The sequence below is a fragment of the Chiloscyllium plagiosum genome, unplaced genomic scaffold, assembly GCF_037043375.1.
Source record: "Chiloscyllium plagiosum isolate Xiang-an unplaced genomic scaffold, Cpla_swu_hap1 HiC_scaffold_1, whole genome shotgun sequence".
Classification (NCBI taxonomy): Eukaryota; Metazoa; Chordata; class Chondrichthyes; order Orectolobiformes; family Hemiscylliidae; genus Chiloscyllium; species Chiloscyllium plagiosum.
Window position 1 is genome coordinate 133,142,794 of NW_028270139.1, and position 12,784 is coordinate 133,155,577.

The 12,784-nt window shown below is 40.4% G+C and overlaps 1 protein-coding gene across 2 annotated transcripts in view; it reads left to right on the forward strand.

Annotated features, from left to right (window-relative positions):
• The window catches only part of smad2 (SMAD family member 2), a 120,340-nt gene that overhangs the window by 56,202 nt on the left and 51,354 nt on the right, over positions 1–12,784 (forward strand). For both annotated transcript variants that reach the window (XM_043717159.2, XM_043717223.2), the window contains 4 exons: positions 2,194–2,387; positions 4,938–5,072; positions 6,015–6,089; positions 6,565–6,618. In XM_043717159.2, the coding sequence (XP_043573094.2) occupies positions 2,194–2,387; positions 4,938–5,072; positions 6,015–6,089; positions 6,565–6,618 (458 nt within the window). The remainder of the gene's footprint in view (positions 1–2,193; positions 2,388–4,937; positions 5,073–6,014; positions 6,090–6,564; positions 6,619–12,784) is intronic.

Here is a 12,784-nt window from a genome sequence, read left to right on the forward strand (position 1 = left end):
GATCTTGTATGCTGGTTACTCCCTCATACCTCACTCAAGTTGCCATTCAACATGTATGATTATTGATATTGCTTTGGCAGGATTTTGATTATAAAGGGCAGTTCTACTGAATCTTATTATCCTCTGTTCATATCCACATGAGGATACTTCCTCATTGCCGTGAGCTAAAATCCTGTCAGATGTTTGTTTTCTTTTAGATCAAATAATTCATGTATGAACAAAAATCTAATTTAGATCTTTTTTTATTTATAAGCTTTCAAAATTGAGCAATGTTGACAATTAGGTTATCAAACATGGCAGCTATTTTGGACATAAGAATTTGCAAACAGTAGAGAGTTGAACGACATTTGATTTTTCTTTGGTCGTCTTGGTTGAATGGCACATGACGAACGCGCTTGAACCTTGCAAATTGGTTTCTTTTAACATCTTATTGAAAGCTTTTATTCCCTTAAACAGTGCAACTAATTGTAGCACTGGCATGTCAGTCTTTAAGTGCTGAAGTCTCAGTATGGAGCTTGAATTTCTAAACTTGTAATTTGAAATGAGAATAATATTGGTCTATTCAAGCTGTCACTAGGCCATTGAAGAGGTTGATATCAAATCATATCAATGATATGAGAGAGCTAACTTGGGTTTATTGATTTATAAATTTCTTCAGTAAAATTAGTTTGCTTGCTTTTTGCCCCATGTATGGCTTCAATCTGGCAACAGTACTGTACCTTCAGAAATATTGACTTTTACTTAGATTTTATGGCTTGAATAGTTTACCTCTTGATTTTTTTACAGCCTCTTTTCTGTGCAGGGAAGAATGTTTATTTAATATGAACACGGAGAGTTAAAAGCAGCAGGAGTGTAGACTGTTTGGCCCATCGAGCCCCTCACTTGGCAAATCTGATTGTAACCTCAACTTTGTTCCTGTCTATGCTCAATAACTTTTCAATCTTAAGAATCTGTCCACCTCTGCCTTAAAACTATTCAAAGACTCTGCCAATTGAAAAAGGTAGTGTCAAAGAACGATGACCGTCAATCCCTTATTGTTAAACAACAACCCCTTGTTGCTGATCTTCTAGGAGGGAACATTCTCTCCATATCCACCCTGTCAAGCCCCCTCAGGATCTTGAATGTTTCAACCAAGTAGCCTCTAGCTGTCCTAAATTTCAGTAGATGCAAGCCCTAGTTGTATACCTCTTCTCACAGACAACATGTTCATTCTAATCTTACACATTTTTAACTTTTTTTTACAAGAAGGCAAAAATGGATAACTTTTAAAATTTAAAAATGATTTGGTGATCAAATAAACCATTTGTGGTAGCAGTTTTTTCTTAGATATATTATAAGAAATGAATCTTCGATAAGCTAGGTCTAACTGAATGTTTGCAAAAATTTATATAGTCTTCGGTAAGATTAAATTTGCTATAGCAAGTCGAGTAATAGGATTATAGGTGAAGGTATACCTTTTAGGAAGCATGAAGTACGAAGAAATATACAGTCCACTAAAGCCAAATTGAGATTTGAATACCACACGTACTAGTATAATTATATCCTAGTGGAGGTGACTGCTTAATTGGGTTATTGCTAGGTGGTTAATCCAGATACCCAGGTCATGTTCTGGGGACACTGGTTCGAAACTCGCCATGGCAGGAGGCGGAATTTGAAAGCAATAAAAATCTGGAATTAAGAATCTCTTGACCATGGAACCATTGTCAATTGTCAGGAAAACCCCATCTAGTTCACTGATGTCCTTTTTTGAAGGAAGGAAACTACTATCCTTACCTGGTCTGGTCTACATATGACTCCAAACCCACAGCAAAGTGGTTGATTTTTAACTACCCTCTGGGCAATCGGGGATGAGTAATAAATGCTGGCTCAGCCAGTGATGCCCTCCTGTCGTGAATGAATAAGAGGCTCATTTTACCTGAAACAATTGAATTGGTATCTTTAGTGTATACGGTTCTGAGAATGTTCTGTGATTGCAACAAAGTATTGTGGAAGTTGAGAAAGTTAATTGCCCGCCTCCTTGCTGCTTCACTCACACCGTAACTTTATCAACCACAAGGTGGTAATAACTGGTCAGTTGATTTTCTTTAGTAAATTATGTATTAAGTGTGACTTATTTCAGAATAACTTTATAATAATAGAATTTATAATTTTATTTCCTCAGAATTCTACATTATCATCTTTTTTTTTGTACAGATCACTTGATGGTCGGCTGCAAGTTTCACATCGCAAAGGTTTGCCTCATGTTATTTACTGTCGCTTGTGGCGGTGGCCTGATCTTCACAGTCACCATGAGCTTCGAGCTATTGAAACTTGTGAATATGCTTTCAATCTTAAAAAGGATGAAGTGTGTGTTAATCCATACCACTATCAGAGGGTGGAGACACCAGGTGAGTGCAAGCTAATGCTAGGATATACAAATTAGTTTTTAAAACTTAAATTTTTGTTCATTTGCACTTTAAATCTTTTTGTGGGATGATTGTTAGCAAGGCTAGCACTTGTTGCCCTTCCTTGATTACCCCTGACAAGCTTCCCTGATGCAAGGTAATTTATCTGGTATATGTACAATTTGCCGTGCTGTTAGGGAGATCCAGGATTTAGAATTAGTGACATCAAAGGTGAAATATTTCCAAGTATCTTAGGGAATTTACAGGTGGTGCTTTGCCATATATCTTGGTCTTTGTCTTTCTGGGTAGTAGAAGTTGTGGTTGGGGAAGGTTGATTTCAAAGTATTCTTGACAAGTTTCTGCAGTGTATCTTCTTTGCACACTGCTGCACTATATATCGGTTGGAGGGAGTAAATAGTGAAGGTGGCGCAATCGAATGACCTGCCTTTTCTTGGATAATGTCTTGCTTGAGTGTTGTTGGAGTGTGCTCAATTCTACTTTTGGAGAGTTTTCCATCACATTCCTGACTTGTGGTTTTGTAGATGAATTTTTAAAAAAAAATCATTCATGGAATGTAGGCATCACTGGCTAGACCAGCATTTTATTGTACATTCCCAATTGTCCAGAGGGCAATTAAGAGTCAACCACATTGCTGTGGACCTGGAGCCCCATGTAGACCAGACCAGATAAAGATGGCAGATTCCTTCTTATGGACTTTAGTGAACCAGATGGGTTTTTCTGTAAATTGGCAATAAATTCATGGTCATCATTAGACCCTTGAATCCAGATTTTTATTAAATTCAAAAGCTACTATCGGCCATGCGGGATTTGAACCCATATCCCCAGAACATTAGCTAGGTCTCTGGATTAACAGTCCAATGGTAATACCACTAGGCTGTTGCCTCCCTTAATTACTCAATATTAAGTCTGATAGCTTGCTCTGTGGTTGGTGCAGAGAGCTGTGCTCTTGCAGCACCACTAATCCAGAATCTGGTTTCCACCATCTGCAGTCATTGTTTTTACCTATATAATCTCAGTATCCCATTCCCCCCTGTCCCCATACTCCTTGATCCATTTAGCTGCAAGGGCCACATCCAGCTCCCTCTTGAATATATCTAATCAACTGGCCCCAACAGCTCCCTGTGGGAGAGAATTCCAAGGTTCACAACTCTAGAGTGAAGAAATTCTTTCTCATCTCATTCCTGAATGGCTTACCCTCATTCCTAGTTCTGGACTTGCCCCAACATCAGGAACATTCTTCCTGTATTTAGACTGTCCAGTCCCGTCAGGGTTTGATATGTTTCTGAGATCCTCCTGCACACCACATTTTTCTAAATTCCAGCGAATACAAGCCCAGTCGATCCAGTTTTCCTCATATATCAGTCTTGACATTCGAGGAATCAGTCTGCTCACTGCTGGCTGCTTTCCTGAGACAGTGGGAAGTATAAATGGAGTCAGTAGATGAAAGACTGGTTTGCATGCTGGATTGGGCTGTGTTCACTACTCTCTAGTTTCTTTTGGTCTTGGGAAGAGCAGTTGCCATACCACACTCTGGTGAATCCAGAAAAGAAGCTTTCTGTCATGCATCTATAAAAATTGGTAAGAGTTCTTGTGGACATGTCAAATTTCCTTTGGGAAATTTCCCTCCTGGGGAAGTAGAGACATTGACGCATTGGTCAAGAAAGCATAACAATGTGGATGGATCAGGACAGATTATTGGTGTTCATCACTCCCAGGAACTTGATGCTATCAACCATCTCCACCTCAGCACCCTTGTGCAGTCATGTGAATTGCTTGCAGTGCTCACTTTGTCCAACTGGAGAATTGACATATGCTTGCCCTGTTGCAGCTTATTCTGTAACGTTGATTGAAGAAGGCAGGTGATAAGTCTGTGTATAAGCCATCTGAATTATTCAAAGGCTAGTGACAGTCTGATGCTGTTGACACCCTCCAGACTAATGGTCTCTGCCAAGTTAGATGTGTTTCACATCAAAGTTCTGTTTAGTTTAGACTTAAATCTTCCACTTTGCTTCATAATACTATTCCTTCAGATTCTTTCTGCTGAGGAGATTTTTTTACTGAGAAGGAAAGCATCAGAAGAAACGGCCCACGTAATTTGAAGAATTTTTTTAGGTATTTGAATGAAGAATATTAATTGTGTTGTCTTTTTGTTTTTTTGCTTTACTCTGCTGGTCAAGAGAAGGGATCAGTATTGTCAGTTTTGGAAGATTGGGTGCAATATCGACTTGGTTTAATTAAGCTTTTACACTTCAAATATGAAATTCTTTAAAGCCTTCAGTGGACGTTGAGTGGGAATCATTGAACGTTTCTAAGGCCAACTCTTTGGATTTTCACAAGAAAGGTGGTATGCCCTGTTAGTGCTGAGTTGTAAGAACGTTTGGTGAAAAGTTTCTAGGGGTCTGTTTCTTAATAATTAGAATATCTGGTGCATTTATACTATTTTCACACTATAATATTCTGTAACTATGGCAGGTGTAAGACTGGGGGAAAAGTTGACATTAGAGAAATTAATGATCTATCTTTTCATTTCAGTTTTGCCTCCTGTATTGGTGCCACGACATACAGAAATTCCAGCAGAGTTGCCCCCACTTGATGACTACACACATTCCATTCCTGAAAACACTAATTTTCCAGCTGGAATAGAGCCACAGACCAACTATATCCCAGGTATTTTAGAACAACATCTGTAACGGCAATATAATTGATTATTTTATTTCTGGCCTTTCTACTTCAATATAAAATGTGAAAAAAGGCATGTAGCATGATGTGTTGCATCAGAATTTTAGTCATTGATCATTTTGTTTTTAAATACTTACATGGATATTTATATGCAGTGTATTAGTCATAAGAGCAAGTTGGTGTGATTTTAGATCTTGCCATTCAAACTTTTACGAGATAAATGTGGTTAAAAAATCACAAGTAAAATATTGAAGTATTTAGATGGCTATACATTGATTTTAAATAATATGATTAAATAATAGGAAGGAGGTGGTAAGGAGCTTATAGCTTTGCATATTAAAATGTGGAGATGATGTGTCAAGGAATGGGAAATGGGAAGAAATGCAAATTAGATTTTGTACAGAAGGAATGGTTTGTTGCTGTGAGAAAATAGGACAATTTGGGCATTAGTGTTGAGACATTGGAGGCAGATCTGACTTTCAACAACAAGCTTGCCTTGTGTTCCTTACATGCAATGTGGCTTATGTCATCTAAAATAATATTCCAAACTTGTCGTTGTAAAATGGTAACAACTCAAAAGGAAATTATTTGATCCATCAGGTCCATTCTCTCCAACAGCAACTTGCTAGTTCTGCTGAACAACCCTTTCCTCTTAGCACTGCAATCTTTTTTTTTTCTTCAGTTGCTTATCTAATTTTCTTTGAAAACCAGGATTTAATGCACTTACACCATATGCAGGCACTCATTCTGATCCATGAAAATTTAGTACCAGTTCCTTCACTTTTTAAAAATCTCTTCTGTTTTAATCCAGTTCATATGTAAAACAGATTGAAAATGTAAATATCAGATGTACAAATAAAAGTTGATTATTATGGCATTGAGCAATAACTTGGCTTTATGGCTATGATGACGTCTATCTCACTTTAATAGAAACACCACCACCTGGCTACATCAGTGAAGATGGAGAGACGAGTGATCAGCAAATGAACCAAAGTATGGATACAGGTGAGTTTGCTTTCTCTTGCAGGTTTAATGATATATTAGTTAATTTAGAGTCAACCATTATATGTTTATTGGTTTGCTCAGCAAAGATTTTAGACTGTTGAGCTGTGTTTTGCATTAAAGATCGAGTTTGTGGTGTTTTGTTTTTTTAATTTAAAAGGGAAATTTAAAAAAGTTTGACTGTTTCAGTAACCTGCCTCTGAAAATGAGATTAGTTTTCTGTAACATAAAATAATACTGATTTTTTTTAAACTAAATTCAAAATGGATGGGAGGAGTTGTACAACTGAAAGTGAATGAACTTCAATATATGTCTATAAATAGTGATTTATTAGATTGAGTTTTTTAAAGTTTAAGAGTAAAGGCAAATGACAAGGGAAATTGAGCTTAACATTAACAAAATACAATCTACAATGAATAATAAGATAAATGAGTTGATGTAGTTTTTAAAATAACTTGTTTATTTCCTTCACTTTTAGGGTCTCCTGCAGAAATGTCACCAAGTACCTTGTCACCAGTCAATCATAGCTTGGGTAAGATGAAATATTTATGAAGCTTTTAAATATAAAAGCATGCATGATTTTTTTTGTTCTTGAGATGGAAACATTGCTGACAATGTCAGCATTTATTGTCCATTCACCATTCCCCTTTAAGGTGGATGTATTTCCTTTTTTAACACCAATTTAACCATGGGATGGAGGTACATCCACAGTGCTAATAAGGCAGGGAGTTTGAATGACAGCAAAGTAATAGCGCAGTCACTCCAAATGCAACTCAATTCTATGTAACTTGGAGAGGATTTACAACTGGTGATTGCATCTACTGTCTTTAGTTCTTAGTGGTAGAAGGTGGTTTGAAAGGACCTTTTGGCAAGATTTTGTACCATTTCTGTTGCTGGAGAACTGATTACTAAAAGTGGTGTATGGGCTGTTGATCAAGCACTTTGCCTTATCTTAGAAGCTTGCAGAACAGCGGCATGGTGGTTCAGTGGTTAGCACTGCTGCCTCACCGCACCAGAGTCCTGGGTTCGATTCCCGCCTTTCTGTGTGAAGTTTGCACATTCTCCCTGTGTCTGTGTGAGTTTCTTCTGGGTGCTCCGGTTTCCTCCCACAATCCAAACCTGTGCAAGTCAGGTGAATTGGCCATGCTAAATTGCCCAGTGTTAGTCAAGGATAAATATAGGGTGGGGTTTCTCTTTGAAGGGGCGGTGTGGACTCGTTGGGCCGAAGGGCCTGTTTCCACACTGTAGAGAATCTAATCTAATCCAATCTAAACAGGACGTCTGTCACTCCATCGCGCCTATGCCAGACAATTAAGATCTGACTACACTAATTCTGTTTTCAAGCTCATGGCTCATAACCTTTCTTTAAAAAATATTATCTTTAAACCAATGTCCCCTTGTTGTTAACTCTTCTACTACTGGGCAAAAAAATGCCTTCTATTCACCCTAACAATGCTCTTCATCTTGTACATCTCTAATAGGTTCCCTCTCAACCTTCACTATTCCAGTGAAAACAGTCCCAGCCTGTCCAGTGTTTTATTGTTGCTCAGGTACTCCAGTTTTACTAGCTTGACTTCCAGTTATTGTTCATCCCTAATTGATGTTGAGAGACTGGTGTGAGCTGCTGCATTAGTCTGGTGTAGTCCTTCCAATGTTAAGGAGGGTGTTCAAAGATTTTGACCCAGCAACTGTGAAGTAGTTGTGTGGTAGTAACTATTGTTACATCAACTGTTCCAGTATAACAGCACTCCATAACATGCCTTTTGGCAAAGGCAAATTGAGCAAAACAGATTTCCCTCACTTGCCGTCTGCTCCAGTCCAGATGAAGGAACATTGACTGACCAAGCAGCAGAGAGAGAACTCGAGCTTTTGCAGCAGTACAGAGTGAGGTGTATCTAGCATGTTCAATTCCAAAGCCCCAACTTCAACAACTGAAAGCAAAAGTAAATCCCTGGGTATGTGAGCCTGACTCCACCCACTCGTGCATCTTTTGTGTAAGTTTTAAAAAAAACGCAAACCATTGACCCTGTTTTCCATGGAGCAGGCACCTTTGTACCAGGTTTACAATATCTGTTTTCAAGAAAAACAGAACAAATGTCTCTTTAAAGGCAGATATCGTCACAGTTTCTGGTGAACTAAATAGTTTTTGCAACAATGATTTTTATTTTAACTCACTTGTGGAATGTGGGCGTTGTTGGCTGGCCAGCATTTCTTTCCTGCCCCATTTGCCCTGGAGAAGATGCTAGTGCGCTGCCTCCTTGAACTGCTGCAGTCCACCTGCAGTAGATTGATACCCAATGCTGTTAGGGTGGGAAATATGCAGTGACAGTGAAGAAAAGGCAATATATTTCCAAATCAGGGTAGTGAGTAGCTTGGAGGGAAATTTGAAGACGGTGGTGTTCCCATGTATTTGCTGTCCTTGATCTTTCAAGAGGGAAGTGGTCATGGGTTTGGGAGGTGCTGTTGAGGATCTTTGAATTTCTGTAATGTATCTTGTAGGTGCTTTCACTGCTGCTACTGAGTGTGTGTGGTGTCAGTCAATTAGGCTGCTTTGTCCTGGATGTTATCAAACTTCGAGTGTTGGTGTGATAGATTACTCCCCAGACAAGTGGGGAGTAATCTATCATACCCATGGCCTGTGCCTTGAGATGATGGACAGGAGGTGAGTTTCTTGCTGCAATATTCCCAGCCTCTGAGCTGTACTTGCAGTCACTATTTGTTTGTGTTGAGTTTCTGGCCTCTTGCAAACCCTGGATATTGATTGTGGGAAGTGGTAACATCATTGAATGTCAAGGAGTAGTAGTTAGTTTCTCTTATTGTGGATGGTCATAGCCTTGCATACAATGATGTGAATATTGTGCAGATCTTATTGCATTTGAACATGGGCTACTTCAGAATCTGAGGAGTTGCAAATAGTAATGAACATTGTGCAATCAGTGGCAAATATCTCCACTTCTGACCTGATGTAGGGAAGGTCATTGAAGCAACTAAAGATGGGTGGGCCTAGGAAACTAACCTAAGGAGCTCCTGCGGAGATGACCTGAAGCTGACTGACCAGCAACCATGGCCATCTTCATATGGTTCCACCTAACAGACAATTTGCCATGCTCAGTGGAATACAGTCTTCACCTCACCTTTTGGAATTTAGCTCCTTCCTCCATGTTTGAACCAAGACTAATAAGATTAGGACCCAAGTGGCCCTGGCAGAACCCAAACTAGGCATTACTGAGCAGGTGCTACTGACCATTGTTGATACTTTCCGTCACTTTACTGATTGAGAGTAGAGTAAAGGGACAATAACTGGCAGGGTTGGATTTGTCCTGCTTTTTATGTATAGGACATACCTGGGCAATTTTACACATTGTTGGGTAGATACCTGTGTTGAACCTCTACTGCAACAGCTTGAATAGGGGAGCTGCAAGTTCTGGAGTACAAGTCTTCAGCACTATCAGTTCTGAGGAAAGGTTATTTGACCTGAAACATTAACTCCGATTTCTCTCCACAGATGCTGCCAGACCGACTGAGCTTTACCAGCAATTTCTATTTTTGTCTCTTCAGTACTATTGCCAGGGCCCATACAATTACAATATTTAAAAGGCATTTGGACAGATACATAGTTAGGAAAGGTTAAGAGGGATATGGTCCAAATGCAAGACAAATGGCACTAGTTCAGTTTAGGAAAACTGGTTGACCTGGAGTTGGACCAAAGGGTCTGTTACTGTGCTGTAAAACTCAATGGCTGAGATGGATCATCCATTCAGCACTTCTGGGTGAATATTTCTGAGAGTACTTCAGCCCTATCCTTTGCACTCTAATCATTGAGAATGGGGATGTTTGTGGAGCTGCCGCCTCCAGAGAACTGTTTGATTGTTCGCCACCATTTAGATCTGATCTGTTGGTTGTGGTATCGCTGAGCTTTGTCTCTTACTTTTTTCTTACAAGTAGCCCTGTTTGGTAGATTCACTAGGTTCACTCCTCATTTTCAGGTATGCCTATTGCTGATCCAGGTACCCCTTCCTGCACTCTGCATTAAACCAGGGTTGATCCCTGATTTGATGGTGGTGATTGAGTGGGGAAATGCGAGACCATGAGCTTGCAGATTGTGCAGGAGTACAATTCTGCTGTTGATGGCCCACAGTGCCTCATGGATACCCAGTCTTCAGTTTCTAGATTGTTTGAAGTCTGTCCTATTAGCACAGCGATCATGCTACACAGCACATAGGAGGTTATTCTCAATGTGAAGGTGGGACTTTGTCTCCACAAGGACTGTACAGTATATTAGCAGTTGGTAGATTGGTATGAGGTCAAGTATGTTTTTCCCTCTTGTTGATTCCCTCACAACCTGCCGCAGACCCAGTCTGTAGTTATGTCCTTCAGGGCCCAACCAGCTTGATTAGTAGTTCTGCTGCACTATTGAAATTCCCCACCTAGAGTACATTTTTGAGGTCTTGCTACCCTGAATGCTTCCTTCAAGTATTGTTAAGTACCGATTCATCAGCTGAGTATGTGGTAATCAGGAGGTTTCCTTCCCATGGTTTCAGGTTAAACATGAGACTTCATGCGGCATAGAGTCAGTGTTGAGGATTCCTAGGGTAACTCCCTCACAACTGTATACTATTGTGCTGCCACCTCTGCTTGGTCTGTCCTGATGGTGGGACATAACAGATCTAGGGATGGTGATGGTATCTAGTATAAGATCTGTAAGGTATAATTCTGAGAGTATGACTGTTGCTTCACCCAGTCTGAGAGAATTCTCCGAATTTTGGCACTAGCCGTCAGATGGGAGTAAGGAGGCCTTTGCAGGGTTAAAGGACTGTTGTTTCTACCATTGTCTTTTCGGGTGCCTTGGTCAATGCCAAGTGATCCCTCTGGTTTCATTCCTTTGAAATGTCTAAGCAACGTCACGGTTTGCTAGGTTATTCCGGAGGTCAGTTGAGAGTTGACTGCATTGCTGTGGGTTTGGAGTCACATGGAGGTTAGAGAATGGAAGATTTCCTTCCCTGAAGGACATTGGGCTAGATGGGTTATTTTGACTATTGACCATAATTTTATGGTCACCAGCAGATTCTTAATTCCAGATTTTGATTTGTAGTGAATTTAGTTTCCACCATCTGCCATGGCAGGATTTGAACCAGAGTTCCCAGAACATTAGCTGAGTTAAACAAAAAAAACTAAAAAGTTTACAGCCCAGGAACAAGTCCTTCAGCCCTCCAAGCCTGAGCCGATGCAAATCCACTGTCTAAACCTGTCGCCCAATTCCTAAGCATTTGTATCCCTTTGCTCCCCACCTACTCATGCATCTGCCCAGACTCATCTTAAATCCAATCTACCGTGCCTGCCTCTACCACCTCTGCTGGCAACGCATTCCAGACACCTACCCACCCTCTGTGTAAAGTACTTGCCGTGTGATTTCCCCTTTAAACTTCTCACCTCTCTCCTTGAGAGCATGACCTCTTGTTATTGAATCCTTCACCCTTGGAAAAAGCTTATCTCTATCTACCATGTCTATACTCTTCATGATTTTGTAGATCTCAATCAGGTCCCCCCTCAATCTCCTTTTTTCTAATGAAAACAATCATAACCTACTCAACCTGTCTTCATAGCTAGCACCTTCCATACCAGGCAACATCCTTGTAAACCTTCTCTGCACCCTCTCCAAAGTGTCCACATCCGCCCAGCTAGAACACCCTACACACCATGTGACTTCACTTTCTGTATTAGTTTACCATGGGGAACCTTATCAAATGCTTTACTAAAGTCAATGTATATGACATCTATAGCCCTTCATCTATCAACTTGGTCACTTCCTCAAAGAGCTCTATAAAGTTGGTCAGGCACGATCTACCCCACACAAAACCATGTTGCCTATCACTGATAAGCCCATTCTTCTCCAAATATAAATAGATTTTATCCCTCAGTACCTTCTCCAGCAACTTTCCCACCACTGACATCAGGCTCACTGGTCTGTAGTTACCTGGAATATTCCTATTACCCTCCTTGTACAGGGGAACAAAATACGCAGCCCTCCAGTCCCCTACACCTGTATAACGATGCTACAAAGCTATCCGTCAGGGCCCCAGCTCTTTCCTTTCTCGCCTCCCTCAGCAACCTGGGATAGATTCCACCCGGTCCTGGGGATTTTTCCACCTTGATGACCTCTAGCCTATCCAACACATCTTCCTTATGTCAACATGATCCAGAGTAATCAAACTTCTATCTCAATCTCAACATTCATCATGCCCCTCTCCTCAGTGAACACTGATGGCAAAGTAATCATTGAGAATCTCACCCATTCTCTCAGGTTCGACACACAACCTTCCTTCATTATCCTTTAGTGCACCAACCCTTTCTCTGGTTATCCTTTTTGCTTCTTGTAAGAATAAAAGGCTTTGGGATCCTCCTTCATTCTGCTCGCTAAAGCTATTTCATGACCCCTTTTAGCCCACTTGATTCCTCGTTTAAGACTGGTCCTACTCTTCCGATATTCCTCCAGGGCCCTTTCTGTTCTTAGCTGCCTGGACCTTATGTATACTCCCTTTTTCCTCTTGGCTAGTCGTGCGATTTCTCCTGTCATCCACAGTTCACGCATCTTGCCTTGCCTATCCTTTTGCTTTCAACAGGACATGCCTGTCCTGCACTCTTTAACCTATCTTTGAAAGCCTCCCCATATCAAATGTGGACTTTCCTTCAAGTAGCTG